General features: G+C 51.7%; 2 protein-coding genes across 4 annotated transcripts in view; both read right to left on the bottom strand.

Annotated features, from left to right (window-relative positions):
• The window catches only part of Sfxn5 (sideroflexin 5), a 123597-nt gene extending 116258 nt beyond the window's left edge, over positions 1–7339 (bottom strand). Inside the window, exon 1 of one of the 2 annotated variants that reach the window (XM_028762307.1) lies at positions 7195–7339. In XM_028762307.1, the coding sequence (XP_028618140.1) occupies positions 7195–7302 (108 nt within the window). In that variant the 5' untranslated portion in view covers positions 7303–7339. The remainder of the gene's footprint in view (positions 1–7194) is intronic. The other variant, XM_028762308.1, reaches the window with a different exon arrangement.
• A 1470-nt stretch (positions 7340–8809) lies between these two features.
• The window catches only part of Rab11fip5 (RAB11 family interacting protein 5), a 37239-nt gene continuing 25396 nt past the window's right edge, over positions 8810–20652 (bottom strand). The window contains exons 4-6 of one of the 2 annotated variants that reach the window (XM_028762375.1): positions 14246–16249; positions 11269–11458; positions 8810–11010 (exon numbers count right to left, since the gene is read on the bottom strand). In XM_028762375.1, coding sequence (XP_028618208.1) covers positions 10807–11010; positions 11269–11458; positions 14246–16249 — 2398 coding nt within the window. In that variant the 3' untranslated portion in view covers positions 8810–10806. The remainder of the gene's footprint in view (positions 11011–11268; positions 11459–14245; positions 16250–20652) is intronic. The other variant, XM_028762377.1, reaches the window with a different exon arrangement.

Below are 20652 nucleotides of genomic sequence, written 5' to 3'. Positions count from 1 at the left end.
GCAAACTTCCGACCATCATAATCTTAGAGTTTCTAGGGGATGGAGAGACGGATCAGAAATTAGGACATCTGCCTTCAAGCATGTATGCTAGGTAGGTATGGTGGTCCCCATGTAATGACAGCCTTATAAAGCAGAGATAGGGGATCCCAAAGCAAGCTGGCTAGAAAGAGTAGGAGGATGGCAAGCTCTGGGTTTGATGGAGATGCTACCTCAGTAAGTAAGACGGAAGAATGATTGGGATGACAGGGAATGATTGACATCAACCTCAGGCCCCCACATACAGGTGTACACATGCATATGCATATCAGCATACACGAAGAAACATACTTATACATACATGTAACACACACACACACAGGAAAAATGGGGGGAAAAAGAGGAGGAGCAGGACTAAGTAGCTTCAGTACTTAATTGCTGCTGTGAGTTCCTATTAGAAACAGTGTTTCTGAATTCTGTCAAAAAAACATTGTTTCCTTGCTGAAAAACTAATTCATGGTTTCTGTCCTTTTCTGCCTGCTGAATAGCATGCAGTTTTTAATTTCTTGATCTGGTGTCATTTTACTTTCTCAGTACTTTAAAATGTATAGTCACCTGCCCCTCCTCCATCCCATTCAGCCCCACCCTTGCTTAATCACACGATGCTTTTTTTCTCTTTCCCTTTTTACTAGAAGAATGAGTCAACGAAATGATTCCTTCCCTTTCCCTTCACAAGCTAGGTGAGTCAGCTCACTGTGGGTAGTACCCTCTCCCCCCAGCAACCCCAAGCTGACCCCTTCCAAGATACAGCCCAGCAAAGCCAGAGAAGACCTTCTAGTCCCAGACCCAGCCTCTAAATCACCTTCTTTTGGAATTATTTGCACAGGATTACTCTAGTGAGCATTTGGCGTGACCCTTCACTGAATCGGTGAGCAGCCCAGGCATCCTCACTGCATCAGCACCATGCATCACCACCTGGGACTTCCCAGGAAGGCCATATCTCCAGGATGCTGATTCCATTGGTCTGGGGTGGGCTTCAGATGCCAGTATCTAGTTAGGTACCTACCCAGGGGCTGGAGAGATGGCTCAGAGGTTGAGAGAGAATACTGCTCTTGCAGAGAACCTGGAGTTCAGTTCCTAGCATCCATACTAATTGGTTCAAAACTATCAATAACTTCAGATCCAGGGGATCTGATGCCCTTTTCTGGCCCACAGGGGCCCATATATTCATATGTGCAAGCACATGAACATACTTAAGTAAAAGGTAAAATTTTTAGAAGATACCTTGGAAGTTGTTGCATCTCCTCCACAGCACAAACCCCAAAGGCTATTTTGGCAATAGTCAGTTTGTGCAAAATAAACCATTAAAAGACAGACCTGGTTGCAGGGACTAGGATTCTAGAAGTTTATTCCAAGCAAAATATCTGAGAAATAGTTTCACAGCCACACAATTCAGCCCACATCAATCTCTCACCTTTGATGTGAGGGGTGTACTCTGCCACCCAGAGTCTCTCTGAATCCCACAGGCAGACTGAGCCTGCTCAGGCCGTCAGTTCAGGTCCATCTTAGAGACCAGCACACATATAACACACTCTGAGCCCAGCCATCTGATCAGGTAAGAGAGATTTCTGAAGGAACAAGAACACCAGAGAAGCCTGGCAGTGGGGGCGCCTTTAGTCCCAGCACTTGGAGGCAGAGGAAGGCAGATATCTGTGAATTTGAGGCCAGCCCTATCTACAGAGTGAGTTCTAGAACAGCTAGGGCTACAAAGAGAGACCCTGTCTCAAAAATAAAAAAAACCATATAAACAAAAACCCACTAAAGAAGTAAACAAGCCAAACCGGAGTGATGGCTCAGTGATTAGAGCACTGGCCATTCTTCCAGAGAGGACCTTGGTTTGATGCCCAGCACCCACATGGCAGCTCACAACCGTCTGTAACTCCAGTTCCCAGGGATCTGATGTCCTCTTCTGGCCTCCATGGCCAGGAACACATACACATGGTGCCACAGATATACATGCAAGCAAAGCATCTGTTCACATTAAAAAAAAAAAAAAGACAAATAAAATAAAAATGGCATGGAGGAAAAAGGTAAACAAACAACCAACCGTGATTCTATGTAGATGGAAGACAAACAGGAAGAGGTCTATGTGTGGTTTCCTGCTCTGGGGCCCAACTTGCCAAATCACTCCCTGAGCCTGAAGGGAAGAAAAGAATGGAGGGGGAGGGGTGGAGTGTGAAGAAAATGAGGGGAACACTGTGGAAGGAGACTGACCAGAGGAAGAATGAAAGAGTCTCACAGATGGGGCGGGATGCTATGATGTGCTGTCTTCTGGACACACTGCTGTTACATTCATGAGCACACAGCAGCTGTGAGGGAGTACCTGGGACCAAGCCAGTCAAATCCCAGAGTGGATGGAGGAGGGGCTCCTGAGGCCTCACCCTCAACAAGGAGCTACTGAGAACTGATGACTGCTGGGGAAAGAGAGCCAATGTTCTTTAAGGGTGTGGCTGCTGGTAGGTCCCCAGAAAAATGTTCCACCCCCATGTGCATGCTGGCAACACTAACTAGACTCAGTTATTTATATATATGATTTTATTTATTTATTTATTTATTTATTATTTTTTGGTTTTTCGAGAAAGATTTTATTTTTAATTATATGTCTGTGTGAGGTTATGAGCACATGAGTATAGGTGCCTGAGGGGCCATAGGTGTCAGATCCCCTGGAGCAAGTGCTATAAGCTGTTTTAAGTCTCCTGACATGAGTGCTGGGAATAAAACCTAACTTAGATGGCCCATCCCCTTGACAACTGAGGCACCTCTCCAGTCTGTGTGTGTGTGTGTGTGTGTGTGTGTGTGTGTTCTATATGTGTGTGTGTATATATATATATATATATATATATATATATATATATATATTTCCCCCTCAGAGACCCAGGGTCTTACTCTGTATCTCTGGCTGTCCTGGAACTCGATATGTAGATCAGGCTGGCCTTGAACTCATGGAGATTTGCCTGTTTCTGCATCCTGAGAGCTGGGATCAAAAGTGTATGCTACTATGCCCAGCTTTAAACTACTTTTTGCAAGACACTGAGAACAGAAGAGGAGGAGAGAGGAAAGAAAAGCAGGTCTCAGAAGCTCCTAGGAAGTCAGCTGTCCTCTTTCACTAGGAACATGGAGTAGTCTTTTAAACAAAGCAAAACACAGGACAAAAGAACAGGTCCAACAGTACAGAGATGCAACCAGCCACATCTGAATGAGGTAAGTTCTACAAGGCAAACACCCCAGTTTCTTCAACATATATGAGGGGTGAATGGGAGAGAGAACCAGTAAACAAGCCTGCGTCCATTGGTCTTTGAGTCTCTCAGACTTTCTTCCCTTTTTGGCCCTTGTGCAGCACTGACCCGCCTCACTGGACCTCCTGGTTTGCTTTAGAAGACCATAAAACATTAACTCAGTAGCCAGGTGGTGGTCCACGCCTTTCATCCCAGCACTCAGGAGACAGAGGCAAGTGAATCTCTGCATTCGAGGTCAGCCTGGTCTACAAAGTGAGTCCCAAGACAGCCAAGACTACAGAGAGAAACCCTGTCTTAAAAAAAAAAGAAAGAAAGAAAGAAAAAAAGTTGTCAGTAAATAAATAAGCCTGGACTCTGGAACTAGGCTGCCTGGGAAGTCACTGAATCTATCTGTGAACTGCAACTTTATTACCTGAAAATCAGAGGTGATTATACCTGTCACAAAGGGCTGTAAAATTTTCATAAGCCTATATTAAAAAAGGGGTAGGGAATGGTTGGTCACCATCAACATCTTATGTAGAGAAAAGTAGCCATAGAAAAAAACAATCCATCACCCTTTCCCTACCCTCTGATCCTGCTCAAGTGCCTCTCCCCCTTGCCCTCCTTTATAGAGAGACCTTTGATCAGGGGAGGGAGGAAGGGCTTCCAGAGCCAATCGAGACCTCAGTTCCCAATCATACAAAAAAACACTAGGACTAGGGCTATAGCTCAATTGGTAGAGTGTTTATTTGTCTTGCATGCACAAAGCCTTGGGTTTGGTTCCCAGCACCCCATAAAACTAGGTGTGCTGTAGGAACACCTGTCATCCCTGCACTTCAGAGGTGGAGGCCAGAAGTTCAGGGTCATTTGTGGCTACACAGGAAGCTTGAGGCCAATAGAGACTATGTGAGACCCTGGAGGAGGGGGTGGGGCTCTAGGAATGGATAATGGTTTATGAACCAGTGTCCGCAGACATCTGCCAGGTGAGTGTAGTCCACTATCTGCAGTCATTACACACCTACTATGTACCAAACACTGAGAACAGGACTCAGGATCCAGATGAAGATGACTGGGTCCAGGCAAGGGATGTAGCTTCATTGATGGAGGACTTACTTAGCATGTGCAAAGCTGGATTCTATCTCCAGTACCATATAAATGTCATGACTGTTCATACCTGGAGGTGGAGACAGGAGGGTCAGATATTCAACGTCATCCTTGGCTACATGGAGATTTTGAGACCAGACCATCTACAGAAGGAACCTGTCCTCTCAGAAGTATGTGGTAAACTACTGCCTTTAGAATTACCTCTTAAAGACTGAAACAATGTTGCCATCTCCCAAACTTCCTAAGGAACAATTTAGATACAATTCGGCCAATTGTCACAATCAAAGGCTTGTAACAATTTCATTCAATTTCATAAACCCGGCTGGAGAGCCCCAATCATTCACAAAGTTCTGTGACACACCTCATCCATCTAGACATTACGCTAATGTGATAACCTAACAACAAGGTAGGCACAGTCACTGGTCCTATGAACTATATGATCAAAGAGGAAAACATAGGGCAATAAAGAAGGTGTGAGGCTCCTTTGCAGAAATAATGTGTGGACAATGTGGGGATGAGGAAGAGCTCAAAAAGAGTGGAGAGCAGGAAATAAGAGATGTTCCAGTGGGTAACCCAGACATGGGAGAGAACAGGATAGACCTGAGGCTTAACAACAGCCAGAATGGTGGAAAGAAAGGGTCGAGTGGGGAGTCAAATGTCATGGAGTGGGCCCTGCAAAACTTTGGGTCCCTTCAGATGTGAGGTCTATATTTCAAAAGTAGAGAAAACCACAGCAAGCTGTTAAAGGATGCTGTGTGTATGGGAATCACCTGATCAGACCTGCATTGCTGGGACTCTGCCATAGACGAAAGGGAGGAGTTGGAAGAGGACCAGAGCAGGACTGGAAACGTAGGAACCTGTCCTTTTCTATGTTAGGTTTCTATGTTAGCCAAAGAATAAATGGTGTGGACTGGCTTAGCTTTGGAGGGGCAGCTATGAGAGCTGTTGGGGAGAAGAGATCACAGCCTTTGGCTGGACTCAGAGAGCTTGGAATTACAGAGGAGAATCTAGGTTTATGACTCTAGTTCTTGGGTGTCGGGCTGAGCTGTTTGCAGAGGGAGAAGCAGGTGTGGTAGAAACAGAAGTTCTCAGCATGGGTGAATCAGACCTGCTCAGCACTCTTTCTCGGCAGCCACTAGGCTGCCAGCCGAGAAAGCCTCAGCAGAGGCTACTGCATACTCCACAGATGTGAACAGCAGCAGGAACTAATCCTCCCCAAACACACACCACAAGAGTGAATAGCCCAGAGCAGAAAGCCAATACAAGGTACTCAGTAAATGTTGGATAGACGGATGACCCAAGCGCCATCCAGATACCAGATACCAGATACCAGACACGGGAGAAAGAAACCCTTACTCAGGTCGCTTATTAAAAGCCCAATTGCCTTGGGATAAGATCAACCCTTTTATCAGGAAAAGGACCAAGAGAATACTTTAAAAGAGTAATCTGCATCTGTGAAGTTCCCACTGGGGGTGCAGAGGGGAGTTTGGCGTTCTGATAGGACCACTGGGGTGGTGGTTCCAAAGACAGCAAGTGTTTCCCAGTCGGGAGTGCATGGGGTGGGGACAAATGGCGGGTCACTCCAAGGTTAGACACAAGCACCCCCAACAGCGGCTCAATGGGTGGCATTTTTTTACACTAGCTGGGACATTAAGTCTCTCCAGATTCCTCCAAGCTGAAACAGTCTATTTTTAAAAGAAACCAAGTCCCATTTAAAAACTCCAGGGACGTATTCTCAGAAAGCTCAGCTCGACGAAGTTGGGGGACTGAATTCGGACCCATTCTCATCTCTATGCCCAGCCACATCCCACCTTTGTGGCATTCCTATTCTTCCTTCAAAGTTTTCTCTAGCACATCTGCTGCCCCTTCTCCTGGCAAGCCCAGGGTCACTTCAGCTCTGGAGGCAGTCAGGTCTGCAGCGTTGTAACTAAGCTCCCAGGCTCCTGGCTCACAGACCTGGTCCTCTGGTTCCATGGCCGAGTTAGTGATGCCCTGCGGGGTTCTCGGGTTTGTGTGTCCCCGGATAAGGTTAATCATAGTCACAGTGCACCCTGAAGAACCCAAGCGGGTGTGGATGAGAGCCAGCGCAGCGCAGCGCCGGGGAGCAGCGCGTGTAGGACTGGGGCGTGCTTGGGACCCTTGGGAGGAGCGCGGCAGCTCCGGAGAATGACACAGCGTTTCCCCGCACCCGGCTTTCTCCGCGATGTCCCAGCCGCATCCCCGCAGAGCGTACTAGCTGGTCGGCTGGTCTCATCACTGAAGCCCCGGCCCCCGGATAGAGATCAGATCGCTGTACCGGTGCACGCGGCCCCATCCTAGGGCACACGCAGCACCTTGCTGGAGGTTGAGGAACCGGAGCATGACCGTGGGGCGTGACCAGGGAGTTTTGCCTGGAGACTGTCCCGCAGCTCACAAGAAGGGTCAGTCCCACTCGGGGAGAAGTTGAGAAGCGCACCGGCCACACCGCCGGCCCCTGCAGCACAAGACTGGAACTTTGCGCCTAGGGCGCATTTGCCAGAGCGACCCTTCAGAACCTCTCGGACCCGAGACCGCGACCCGCGTGGCCAATCACCGAGCGACTCGGACGGGGGCTGTGCCAGGGCCCGGGCATCAGCCGAGTGACTGTGCCACCCACCAATAGGAAATCAGAGAGGGAGACCTCGCCCATTCGGTTGTCCAATAGGAAAGGAGCGGCTACAGCCAAGGTCCCCCGCACTAGCTGTAGGCTCTGGTGGCCGCGGGTTGGAGACCCTCGGGCTGAAGTGACTTTGCAAGAGATTTGGCTCCGTGCCCTCCCCTGTGTCTCCCTCCCACCTGCAGGCCGCAGCCCGAGCCTCACCTGCTGGAAGCGGGGCTTGCCCAGCTGGAAAGGGGGAGCATCGGTGGAGGCGTTCGGGGAACTGGCTGCCGCGGACGCCGCCGAGGCTGTAGTCGCTGTATCCGCCATGGCCACTGACGCCCGCAATCTCCAGCCCTTTTAAAATGTCCCTCCTCGGCCCCCGCCACAGTTGCCTCTCCCGATTGGCCGTGAGCAACCGCAGCAAACCGGGCGCGCAGGGACTTCTGGGGAGTGTAGTTTTCCCCTGCTCTGAGCCAGACAACCCCAGACTGCGGTGAGTTGCACCCACTCAGACCTGGTCTCGGTTCCCGCCGCCAAAGCAGCTGGCATCCACAGTTCTGGAAATGTATGCAAATGCATGTGCGGGTGTACGTGCAGGCCTGAATCTTAAAACGAGGAACCCCTATAAACGCGGGCACGACCCGGGATCAAACAAGCAAGGACTCCAGGCAGAGTGGGGTTAATTCGGAAGCCCTTCAGCAAGGAGTCGCACTGCGGGATTTCCCTACAGTTTCTTCTATCAAAACTCTGCCTCCAGCCATTCTGCCATTCTCCGAAACAAGCCATGCTCAAGCTGCTGTGACCCTTTAACATTCTACTCATTTTTTACCATGGCCTGAGGCGATTCTTTTTCTAGGTTCTGCATAAGCGTTCATTGGTTCCATCCAACCTGCTTCCCGATTCTGTACCACGCAGCACTCTCTTTGCCTCTTTGCACGTAGCTCAGGCTAGCCTGGAACTGTAGCACAGGCTGGCCTCAAACTTGTGATCCTTCTTCCTCTGCCTCCCAAGTCCCAGGATTACAGGTGCCAGCTAGCAAACCATGAGCTTAAATATCTTTCCTACTGTATGGTGTGTGGGGGGGGGAGCATAAATCTTTAGTGCAGATATAGGAGGGTTCATACTAGGCACTCAAATGTATTGGGTGAGTTAAATACCCAGAATTTAAGCACCCCAAGACCCTGCTTCTTTTGCTCTAAGGAGGTTCCCTCCAAGCCTAATTACCGAGGACCAGCAACAGGGGTGCACTGGGAGCTGCAGAGAACACCAAGGTAATAAACACACACCCCTGCAGAATGGCACCAAATGGCAACTGTGGCCCCAGCTCAGTGATCCGGTTATGAGCCACACTGGGCATGGAGAGTGGGGAGATGCTGGTTTCACACAGGACATAACTCTTTGACTCTAGGGAAGCCTCTGTCTCATGGTGGGATCCAGAGGTAGGTAACCTGGGGTTGCCCTCCTGTCCTTCTGGACAATTCATGAGCCATTGGTGGCCCACGTGCTCATGCACTCACTGATAGCTGAACTGGAACAGAACTCAAATGAACCAAAGAACAGTTCTTATTTTTGGTTTGTATCTTACCTTTCCTTCAGTGGCTTCAGAACAGAAATCACAAAACTTGCCCTCTTTATCCACCACCCCCAGCCCCAGCACTCACTAAATGCACCTGTGATCAATGCTCTGTGACACAGGCATCCTAGGCACACAGGCCATGAGGCAGTGCTGCCTGTGATTTCAGGGCGGTGGCGCTGTCACCTGAGAACCACACTGCCCTCTTCCGTAGGCAGTCTCCTTCCCCACTCTTTTCAAAACAGAAACACACAAGCTGGCTGCAGTACACGAACTTTTTATTCTTCATAAAGTGCTCGAAACATGAAGAACAAGCTCTTTATAGACTGGAGTTTCAACTAGGAAGACAAAGGCCAGGGCGGAGCTGTGCCTGCCCGCTGCCTGTCCAGCTGCACTCTGCAGTGTGTGGTAAGGAGCAGGCATGATGAGCAAAACCCTGGCCTCAGTTCAGGACCTCTCTGGAAGACATCCCTGCCCTGGCCATATAAGGACGCCAAACAGCAGGAATGGATGAAAGACGAGAGAGGGCTGGGACCAAGTAAAACCCAGAAGACTACCTAGCAGAGGAACTCAGTTCCTCAAGAGACACCTCCAACACCCAATGACTGTCCCCCACCCCAGAACTCTGGGAACTGGTGGCTACTTTCCTCATCTCTGACCTATAGTTGGTAACTGCACGGTGGTGGACCCCACTGTGGGCTCATCTGCTCTATGCTGGCAGAAGACTGACATTGTCCACAGAGAATGTTCTGAGATGTTCTGAGTGAACCCCGTCTTTAGCTTGAAAGCTACTGCCTCTCCACTGGGCCAAAAGCATCTTTTGTCAGCATCTCACCTTCTTCACAACCTTTTGTAATGCACAGCCACCGAGGACCTCCGCTGAGCCTTGGGGAGACCGGCTGTATTCACAAGCAAACTAGAAGCTGGACCACAGGGTAGATACTTGACTTCAAAATGCACTTCAGCCAAGCCAGGCAAGGAAGGGTTGGTAAGCAGGGGAACTGTACAGCAGGGACAGAACAGCTGGAGAGCCACAAGGCATGTTCCTAAGTACAGGTGTCTCCTAAGGCAGAGGGACGCCTCCTACTTCCTGGCAAACCCACTGGTCCAGCAACTGGGACCCAAGGCCAGACACAAGGTGCAGGATAGCCCCAGACCTACTGTGCACTAGATTTTTATCCCAGGATGCTCCAAATAAGGGTCAAGGGAGAACCAGGAAGTGGGAGGAAGGCTTAGGAGGTGGCAGCAGATTGGCCAGAGGCTTAGCTGAGGTGCTTCTCAGAGTAGCAAAGAGCCTGGTCCACACCCCCTTTCAGGACCCTAACAGCCATTTTCATGTGCTCAACAGGAGAGAGGGGACACCATGGTCAGAGAGACATCTACCTCCAGAGGCTCCTGTCCTCACCCACAAAAGGCACATTTTAACTGGTTTCCAAATGTTCTGAGCCCATAGCCGCACAGTTTTGGCATCTGACACGTTGTAATGACAGACATGAAGGCCTGGTCCACAAAACATGAGCAGCCCAAAACCCCAACCTGGGGGGTCTCATGTTAGGGAGGCAGGGAGGACCTCAGGAGCAAAGAGTCATTCTCTTCGTCCAGCCCCACCTCCCACCACTACTGGGATATGGAGTGGGAGGGTCTGAAGAGGGGCAGGGAGCAGCTGAAGAACACACAGGCACACACCACCACCACCCTGCACACATGCTCACACGCAGCTCTAGACAGAGACAAGACTAAAACACACAGGCTCCTTGCTCTTAGGGTCCAGGCACAGGCTGAGGTGCAGGTGCCCTGGTTGTCTACAGTGCACAGACAAGCAAGCAGCTTAGTCCCCATCCCTGTCCTAGTTGATCCTAGGAGGCCCACCAGGTGTCAGAGGGAAATGGAGATGAAGAGTCAGTCAAGAGAAGAAACAACTGACCAGCCTTGTGGGGTGACTAAGTCTGTGTTGTCAACAGTGTTGCCCTAGATCCTTCAGCTCACCCCAGAACCACTCCTGCTCCATCTTGACAGCTAACAACCTTGTTCCAGTTCTCTGGGGAGCCCCATAACCTTGAGTGTGAAAATGGGCAGGTGGGAAAGACCCAAGGCTCCAGTGGAGTTCAAAGGCCCCCTTCCAGCAGCCAGAGCAGAGGCAGGATTGGGAGGGTAGCAGAGAGTGATCATGAGAGCAGGCTCTGCCCTACTCAGGTGAGAGCAGTCAGCGGAGGGTATGACACAGGTCCTCACCATCCCTCAAGGGATGGAGTGAAGGGTTACTTGGGGGGTCCAGGGGAGATCTGCAGCAGTGTGGGTGAGGTCTCCATGATCCGCACCAGCAGCCGGTCAATGTAGCTCTCCAGTTCCTGCACATGCTCGTCTCTCTGGCTCAGCTCACGCTCACGCTGCAGGAGCAGGCCAATGAGCTCATCATGAGTCAGGTGATAGTACTTGGCCGACTGGTCCAGCACAGCAGAATCCTATGGCCAGATAGGATGGAACTAAGCAGGGGCGGCCCAGACCTTCCACCAGACAGGCTAGCCCACCCAAGCCTTTTTCCCCACTGTAGAACCCCAGACTCAGCAGCAGCCTATCTCTATAGCTAGAGATGTCCTCTCCACTTAAGAGCTGTGGCACAGGGAGCTACCAGCTACCTGCTCTGCCCTCAGCATCACTTGGCCTCTGTCCATCGTACCACCTGTTCTCTCAGATGCCCCTAACACCTTGCTGCACCTCACCTTCAGCCTCTTGGCGTCTACAGTTGAGCCAAGCTGGGATGCTGGAAGCACAGACTGGATGCCGCCAGATGTGACAGTTTTGAGCTTCTCCAGTCCACTGCTCAAGGCTGTGCTCAGGCTGGTACGGGGCTGTTTCCTGTCGGGACTAGCCTCCACTGGGGCAGCAGTGAGGGGTTTCACAGGATGGGGACTGCAAAGACAAACAGGAGGTAAGCTGCAGGGATGGAAGGCAGCACAAAGGTGACACCACTGTCTCTATGTCGTCTCAGGACACAGCATCCTGCCCTCTTCAACCCAGCCTCAATCCAGCATGGATAGCTGGCCTACAGACTCTTGTACCTGTGTCCAGTATTTGCCAGCCATTTCCCTTCCCTCTTCTTCTACACATCCAGTGTCCAAGTGGTCAAGACTGGGGGTAGGAGAACTTCAGGACTAAGAGCAGGAGAGACCTACACAGACTATGGTGCTCCTTCATCTTCACCTCTCTCTGCTAATGGCTTACCATGAGCTTTGGGACAGACCTGCAAAACCTCTTCTTGACCTTGACCCTGCTTCTTCCCACAATCCTGTCTGAACATGGGGGCTGCCTTCCTTTTCTAACCTCTCACTTGAGTACTCAGGCCAATTCCTCAATGCTGACACCCCAGGCCAAGTAAATCTGCTGGGTCCCTTCCTTCACTTCTCAGAGCCGACAGCTACCCACTTTTCCTTCTTCAAAGACCTGCAGCTGGTGTCCTGACCTCTGCCAGCCTCCTCTCAGTCTGCTAGTTCCCTGGCTTCTCCTTCTCCTGGACACCCTGCGTCTCACCAGCTGCAGTCCAGCTGTTACCTGTAGGCCAGCTGCTTCCCTGGGGTGGTCCTAGATGTACTTATTCCCCTCACACCTGCGTTTTCCAGCAGCAGCCCTCTGGGAAGCCTTCCAACTTTTCCTCTTCAGACTCAGCCATCTTCTCTCCTAGCTGCACCTGCCCTCCGGCCACCTACTCTCTATTCTACTAGACAATCAGCGGCCTTCCACTTCTGAAAATTCCTTTAGTGGCGCCTTTCTAGGTAAGATCACAGATTCTAGGATAAGGAGGGCTCTTCCTGTGCCTCCTGGCCCACAACTACCCCCTCCTCAGTCATAAACAACAATGATCTTTCAACCTTTACAAAAACTATTTCTAGCTAGACACAGCGGTACACACCTGCACTAACAGCACAGCAGAGGCAGAAGGACCAGGAATTCAAGGTCAGCCTCTGCTAGTTGAAACTGTGCCTCAACAACCCCCCCGAAAAAAAGATACTGCTCTACCCAGGATACTTCCCTTCCTCCCACTAACCCAGTTCCTACTGCTGTGTCAAAGCTATGCACACTCATCTCCTCCAGGAAACCTTGTTATTCCTTGAACTAAGACAACTCTCTCCTGGGACGCCTTAGCACCTGGCACCTGCAATAGTTATAGAAGCTAGAAGCATCAGGTCCATACATCAGCTAACCTGTCCTGGGAGAACCTCATAAATCCACACTCACCCTATAGAGACTTCAGGCCTTCAGGTAAAGAATAGAAAACAAAGCCACTTAGTCTTAGCCCCCAGGACCCCTGACACAGGCTCAGGATGGCCCCAAGAAATAGCCCTGCTCCTCGGGATAGGGCTGGTGTTTAGTCTCACAGACATGAAAGCATATCAAGTCTCCCAGACGGGGAGCTTCCCTAAGAGTCACTTCACTAGGCCTTCACCTAGTCCTCTCACCCGGGAGTCTGCACTGGAGACAGTGCAGACTGAAAGCAGCTCCAAGGCCGCCTGTCTCAACAGCCACCCTCTCAGCAAGCAACTAGAGTGCTAGGCTCTCAGTCTGAACCACCCCACACTCCATCTGAGAAATAGGGACAGTTCTATATGACCATCACTTCACAATGTAAGGTCATATTCCATATACATATGAAATGAAACCAATTCTGAAAAGAAACCCTGTAAGGGTGATATAACTCAAAGTTATACTGCAAGATGTGGGCCAGATGAAGACACTGTCACCAGGAAATGAGGAAGCCATAGCCACCAGCTCCTTCTCCCCACAAAGGGCACAGCCCCACCCACCACTGGGTGTCACCAGCAGGCCCTACTGCTTCCCTCACTGAAAGCTCCCTAGTTGTCACCTGGACTAGGTACACCTTAGTTCTGGCACAAAACAGACGCTTGCTCAGCAACCCTGGACAAATGAGCCAGCAGGTGTCTGAGCACGCTGGGGGTGGGGGGGCCTCAGAGGCCAGGGCTTGATCCTGAGCCACTGCCCCTGCTAGGTCAATCTTACTGAGCCCTGATCTCAAGTCTCATCACCCTCATCAGGCTCCATTCTGCCCAGGTCCTCATGCTGTTGAGACCACAGCCAGAGGCAAGAGCTGTCCACTCAGCTGCCCTGAGGAGATGGGAGCCCAGCCCAGAAGACCAATGACAAAGCAAGCCAGTGAGATGCCTGCTGGAAAGCACTTGAGGACAGCTTCCTTTCCTCTCCTCTGAGCCTGCCTTCAGCTTCCTCTCTAAGCCCCAAACCTTCTGCCAGCTCTCTGCTAACTCATCCTACCTAGACAGAAAACTACTGTGGGTCCCACTTTACCTGTTACCTGAAGAAATATCAACTCTTTGTGGAACCCCACTCCCCCAACCATGGCATCTTTGTACAGCTGACGCAGCTCTCATTCCCATCTCCTGCCAGGGCACACTGACTCTCCAACCTCATTCCTCAGCCCCTACCCTTATCAGGTGCTACTTCCCAAACCCGCGGCTTATAGGGGGCTACACAGATGTCCCCCGTATAAGCAGTCAGAGCTAGTCCTACAGAAGTGCATGGTTTCAAAGCCTTCACCATCTACCTCCAATTAGAGGAGACCTTTACCATGTACCCTCAGCAAACATGAAGCTAGACTGAAATACTTCTACTCCTGTGTTACTTCCCCACCCACTTTCCTCCTGGGAAGGGTTCTGGGTGGATGCTCACCTGACACTGGGTTGGGGCTCCTCAGCTGGCCGTGTCTCCAGGGGCAGAAGCACAAGCGGGGAGGCTGGGGTGGCTGCAGCGTGGTCTTCCCCATATGGTGTAGGGGAGCCCCCAGTGGGGGAGAGCTCAAGGGGACCAAGGGGTGAAGCTGACTCCTCGGGAAGTGAGGAAGAAGAGGTCAAGGGCCAGGCTATAGGCAGCGGAGGGCATGGAGGGCCTGGCACACCATGGCGGTGACTGGCCCAGGGTGGAAGAGGGGGAGGTGGGAAGGTGGGTTCTGGGGGTGTGGGCAACTCTTCTGGACCAGAGTGGGTAGAGGATCCCCTTGACCCTGGTGGTGATATGGATGGGAAGCTGGGGGGATCTTGGCTTTCCTGACAAAAGAAGGGATTGGAGGCCTCCGCCTCTGCCTCCACCTCCGCCTCCTTCTCCTCCTCCTCTTCCTTGGCCCACAGATCTACCTGCTGGGAGGGGACTGAGAGAAGCCCAAACTCCTCTTTGGCTAGCTCCTGGCTCTGGGTTTCAAAGGTCTCACCTGTCTCTGAAGTCCCCAAGACCTTCTGACTCAGCAGAGTTAAGCTGGTTGAGCTATGGGATCTGGGGACAGGCCCCTCAGAGCAGCTGGTGGATCTGGATGGACAGTCCCCAAACACAGGGCCACTAGTTTCTCCTACTGGGTCTTCAAGTTCTGGCTCACCTATCAGGGTTCCAGAGGGAAGTCTATGCAATTCCTCCAACTCTGGATTTACCCCCTCCTCCTTAGATTCTTGGGGACCAATAACTAATGCACTTGGGGTGGTGTCTTCTTCTACCCCTGGCCCCTTGCTACTTAGCCCCCCTGTAGCATTCTCTTCCTCTTCTTTGTCCTCCTCCTCCACCTGAGAATTCGTGGGTGTAAAGAGGCGTGGTGGCTTGGGAGGCGGTGGGCCAAGCCATGTCCCCTCATCCAGTCCCTGCTCAGGCTCTGGATCCAGCTGCAGTGCCAGGGGCCCTCCGCTCCCCATGGAGGGCACACTATCTGGAGATTCAGGCCGCACCTGGGGAAAAAGCACCCCATCGGATTCTCCCTTTGTGACAGGTGAAGCGACCTCTGCCGTTGGAGAAATGGTGATCACATCCCAAGGCCAGGAATCCTCCACTGTGTTCAGCTCCTGGAAAAATTGGCTTCCATCTTGGGAAACCTCCTCATCCCGGCCTCCAGGAGTGTCATCCGAACCAGGAAATCTCTCCCACACACTGAGAACTTCTGGGGAGCTGAACAGAGATGTCCCACTATCTGCTGGACTCTGCCCTGCTCCCCCTTCTGAGGCAGGAGGCTCCCGGTCTGGTGTTGAGGCTGAGGCTTGCAGGTGTAACTGGGCTGCTCTGGAGGATGGACCAGTCCCTGAAGGCCCAAGGGGTCCTGGGTCAGACATACTTGTGCTTGGTTGGTCCAGTTCTGAGTCCACAGGAGCCTTGGGCTCTAGCCATATGCTGCTTCCTCCTCTTCCTCCCCCAGGCTCTCCCTGGGGCTTTGTTGCTTTCACTGCCATGGTCCTAGGGCCTGGGTCTTGCAGCCCATCCTCCTCCAGCCCCATTCCTGCAGGGGCTAGAATCCCACTCCTGGCCTCTGACTGCAGCCTGCCAGCAGCAAAGATGTTGAAGGTGTCGTCCCATTCAGGCAGGGCTTTCCCAGGGGAAGCCAGGGGGGCCAGGCTGGCCCTCGAGGCACTGGGGAGAGAGGGAGCAGGTGAAGGAGAATTTAGTGCTATGTCGGCTTTGAGATCCTCGAAGAAGGGGTTGCTCTGCAAGGAGTTGAGGAATGGGTTGGTGACCCCCAAGAATCCGGATGGGGTGGCTTCAAGGACAATGGTGGTGGCAGCAGCAGTGGCAGGGGAGGCGGCTGCAAAAAGGTTAGTGCTTAGCATGGGAGCAGCAGCGGGAGCAGGAGGGGGGGCCAGAGCCGGGGGGGAGCAGGGGTGAGGAGCAGCTGGGTCAGATTCTACCTGAGGAGACACGTCCAGGCTGTGGAGAAGACAAAACCATGAGCCTCCTGGTTAATGCTAAGACTAGAAATATCCTGGCCAAGCAAAATCCCTACCCCCACTTCCACCAGGCCAGGTGCCACACCACCACATGGGCTATATGTAGCCACATGACCCAGGGAACCAAATGAATTATGAGGCACCAAAAGGAAGGATGCTGGGAGAACTCATGGACAAAGACAGTATTAAGAGAACCAAGCAGGGGGCCTGGGTTGGAAACTGAAATCGACTATACTTTACTGAGCTCTTGCAGGAAGGGATAAAGATGAGAGTGTCATCAAGCAGATGTCCAAAAGAGCTCAGCACATGGGGAGGGCGCAGGATAACTGGCTAAGGAGTTATTCTCCTATAGCAGAGAGCACCTTCATCTTACTGGTACCTCTTGTGGGACACGCTATGAAGTACTTACACACAGGTCTAAGAGCCTTTACTTCCCCGGAACACAATAAGAGAGAAAAGCAAACCAAATACTCCAGTGTGTGCAGACTGGCAGTGGCTTGTGGCTGAGCTTGCTGTCAGACCCCAGCTTTGGTGGCCTCACACCTGCCCTCCAGCAGGGTCCCTCCTCACAGGCAGCTTTTCAATTCTCCAAGCTCCTGGGGTCCCCTTACTTCACCCCTCCTGGCTAAATGAGAGCATCTGGAGAACCTCCTCATATCCACCTTTCCCACCTAACCAGTAGCTTCACAGAAAGCACTGGTACTGAGCCACAGCAGCTGAAGCCGGCCTCTGCTAGCCGTCATCTTGAAAGGTGGGCTGCAGCAGGAGAGCAGGAGCCTGGAGCTTGGCACATTCTTTCAGGAACTCAAGGTCTAAACTAGACAAGATGTGCATGGTGCCTAGCAGGCAACCACAAAGAGTCCAGGTCAGTCAGAGGCCGAGGAGGCTCTAAAACGAACTTGGGGACAGAGGTCAGCTTCCCCAGCAGGACACAGCCAGATTTTCAAAACGATTCAGCTTTCAAAGCTATACATGGTGGCAGTGGGAAGAGCAGAAGCACAGTGCCATCCTCACCTATAGCGCCATCCTGTGCTATATCACACGCTGCCATCCAAAATTAAAGGAGGCTGGGACTTTAGTCGGTGTCATGTTTTCCCAACATGCACGAAGCTCTGGGTTCTAGTCCCAGCAGTGTATTAGCCAGCTGTGCCAGCACAAGCCTGCAATCCTAGGACTGGTCAAGAAGACCAGAAGCTTAAGGTAATCTTCCGATGCATAACAAGTTCAAAGGCTGCCTGTGATACATCGAGTTGAAAAAGAAAGAAAGAAAGAAAGAAAGAGAGAGAGAGAGAGAGAGAGAGAGAGAGAGAGAGAGAGAGAAATGAAGAAGAAAGGAAGGCAGGCAGGCAAGGTGTAGTGGCACACCTTTAAACCCAGCACTTGGGAGGTAGAGGCAAGAGGACCTCTCTTGAGTTGAAGGCAGCCTGGTCTACATGACAAGCTCCTGGGGCAGCCAGAGATACATGGTGAGAGACCCTATTCAATTTTTTTTAAATCCAGCTTTCAAAGATTCTTATGACCTTATTTCTCCCCTAGAACAGCTCCAACCAAGCTGGATAGACTCTCAGTCTCTAGACAAAGATGGAGAGGAGGGGGAGGCAAAGTTCCCATCTCCCACCTCCAGCTTCTGGTTCTGCTTCTACAAACAAAGCAGGGAAGACACTGAAAAGGTAAGAACTCTGCCTAGGGAGCCACTCCACAAATGTCCCCACCCCCACAGACTCTTCTCCCTTCACTCCAGGTAGGTCCCAGGGCAGAGGCCCAGCTTGACCCCTGAATTAGGGGACTGAGAAGCCACACACTACCTACCACTGGGATTAAAGCCCTGCCTGGAGCATCCATATCTCCCAAGCTTCGTCCCAGGAAAGGGGCTGGGGCACTACGAACTAGTCTTTCTTTATGCTTCTCATAAGTAGCCCCAGTGGCCCCGTCAGCATTGCTTGGCCCTACCTGACAACCCCCCTCCCCCCACCCCCACACATACACATACTCACACTCACCCTCCAGCTTGCAGCAATCTGCTGCCAGTCAGACTTCAGGGGGAAGTGCACTAGGGAAGCAGATTAGGAGCCCCAGGCTCTATCAGCAGGCTCCTCCCCACCATGATTCCCCAGAGATGCACACAAACCGGTTGGTATGGACTCAGCAAAGGGCTCTCTCTTGAGGCCAGGATTCTAGGCAGCAGGCCCAACAGGTTTCCCCGAGGCAGCAAGGCTTGCTAACAGTGACAAGTGGCTCTATGAAAGCTACCCACCAGTCCTCAAAGGTTAAAGCCAGCCTTCAAGACACCACCTGTATACAATGTGCCTTCTAGCCAGCCATCCCTCCTGAGCTTGGAAGCTCCTGGCACCTCCTAAGATATGCTCCAATTCCCAGAAAGCATGTCCAGGAGGTTTGCTTATCCTCTTATTAGCAGGATGCAATGAGGAGACAGAGCAGTCTTCTAAGCTTAGGCAGAGACCCTAGCATCCATCTTCCAAAGCCAGACTACTGCTAACAGAGTAACTATTCTGGGAAAACACTCACAGGTGGGACAGGAAATATGCTAAAGCTAGCCAGAGAGCACCTGAGATGACCCACCCTTTCTGCAACCACTAATATTTGTCTATGATAGTTCAGGAGGGGTTGGGCAGATATAAAAGTGAAAAAGGTCATTTAATAACCCCCCTGGCTCACTGTGGCACCCAATTCCTGACCCCCCACACCTTAGTTAATGTATTTTCACACTCATATTTGATCCCTTCCTGTATTCAAAGGTTGCTATGGGGAAAAGGAGCAAAAACAAAGGCCCTAACTGGAGGCACTCGAAGGTTTAACATGTGTGGCCTGTGTTACCTCAAACACAGGACACAGCCATGCCACAGTCTAACCCCAAGGACTCAGCAGGTCCTGTGGCCCAGATATGGCTCAGTTCTGACTCCTCTCAGCCTCACATGTGTAAGGATCAAGGGTAAAAGCCACGTGTCAGAGGCATACTGTGTCAGGAGGGCCAATAGGATCATCTTGCTAGCATTGAATTCTACAGCACTGCCTTAGGCCTCTCCACAGAGCACAAGTGCCACAGAGTCACTAGAGGGCGCTGCTGCTCTTACTCAAAACAACCTTTCGGGCTTTGTGACAGTAGCCCTGGGCACAGGGGTTCCTATGGACTGGCTGGCTCTCCCAGTTGAAGGTAGAGATCCTCCTCTAGTTGTAACTAGTTCTGACTCTAACCTGCAAGTGCTGCCCTGAGCTGCCTGTCTCTCAGCTCTCTCCCTAGAACTCTCAGCAAGCATTACAACCAACAACTCTGGGGCCAGCTTTCTCTCCTGCTTCGGGGACCCAAGGTTAGAGAGTGCTGCTGGAGCTCACAGTCCCTGAGGACGGCCCCTCTTGCCCTACCTGGATGCTTGGCCCAAGGCCTTCTGTCAAGCTGCCACCTATAGATGGGCCCAGGGCAGGCAACCAGGGTGCTTAAGTATCCCAGCCCGTGACAGAATCCAAAACCAAATGAGGGCAGGACAAAAACCCCCTCTTCCTTCTGTCCACCGCTGACCCAAGTTTAGGAGTCAGAGAAGCACAAGGAAAATGGTGGAAGGAGGGCCTGCCTCTCCCCTTTGCTGGGAAACAGGCATACCATCTTTACAACTGGGCCCAGCCTTCTCTATACCCACTAAGTGAATAGGAGAGGAAACTTGTGGAGGGGAGGAACATCTGGTCTCAAGACTAGCTGGAACTGCCACCAATGCTGGACAGCAAGACAGATGTCTGTGACCTACCCATGGAGACCCTTGTCTCAGAAGGGGTCAGAGGCTCTGACCAGGACCAAAGGAGAAGTCTAGGCATGGTGCCAATAGCTGTGACCAGCATTCCCAGTAGAGTATGCTCCAAGGTCAAGAAACACTAGGCCTGGGGGAGGGGGACTTTATTTCAAAGGAGGTGCCCGTGGTCTGTTTCCAGGCTAGGAAACAACTGGGGGAGGGGGGAGTGCAGCAGCAATATTTAACTCCTATCCCTCAGGGGACAAGATCCTAGAGCCAGGTGGATACAAAGGAAGTCATCTATCTAAGTTCAGAGGAAAGTGCCTGAAGGTACAGTCCCCAGTCTCAAGACTTCCTTACCTTGAGGTGAGAAAGCAAGAGATGGAGGTCAGGAAAGCAACAAGCCACACGAATGCCTCTCCCTTCCTTTGTACTACCAACACAAGCATCAGAGCCCTCGTGGCCCTGTGCCCCTGCTACTCACCTGTGTCAGTAGGCCCAGTGCAACCCTCACCTCAGGAAGACAAGACACCCCACTTACCCATGCAAAGCTACAGCTCAGGCAGCCTGCTCCCTGATCCCTGCTACTCCCAGACCCAGGCCCCAGGGGCCAAACAGCCCACCTCCTTCATACAAGAGCAAA

The sequence above is a fragment of the Grammomys surdaster genome, unplaced genomic scaffold (assembly GCF_004785775.1).
Source record: "Grammomys surdaster isolate TR1022 unplaced genomic scaffold, NIH_TR_1.0 133, whole genome shotgun sequence".
In the NCBI taxonomy this organism is placed as follows: Eukaryota; Metazoa; Chordata; class Mammalia; order Rodentia; family Muridae; genus Grammomys; species Grammomys surdaster.
Note: the sequence above shows the minus strand (reverse complement) of the source record. Positions and strands in the feature narration are given on the sequence as shown.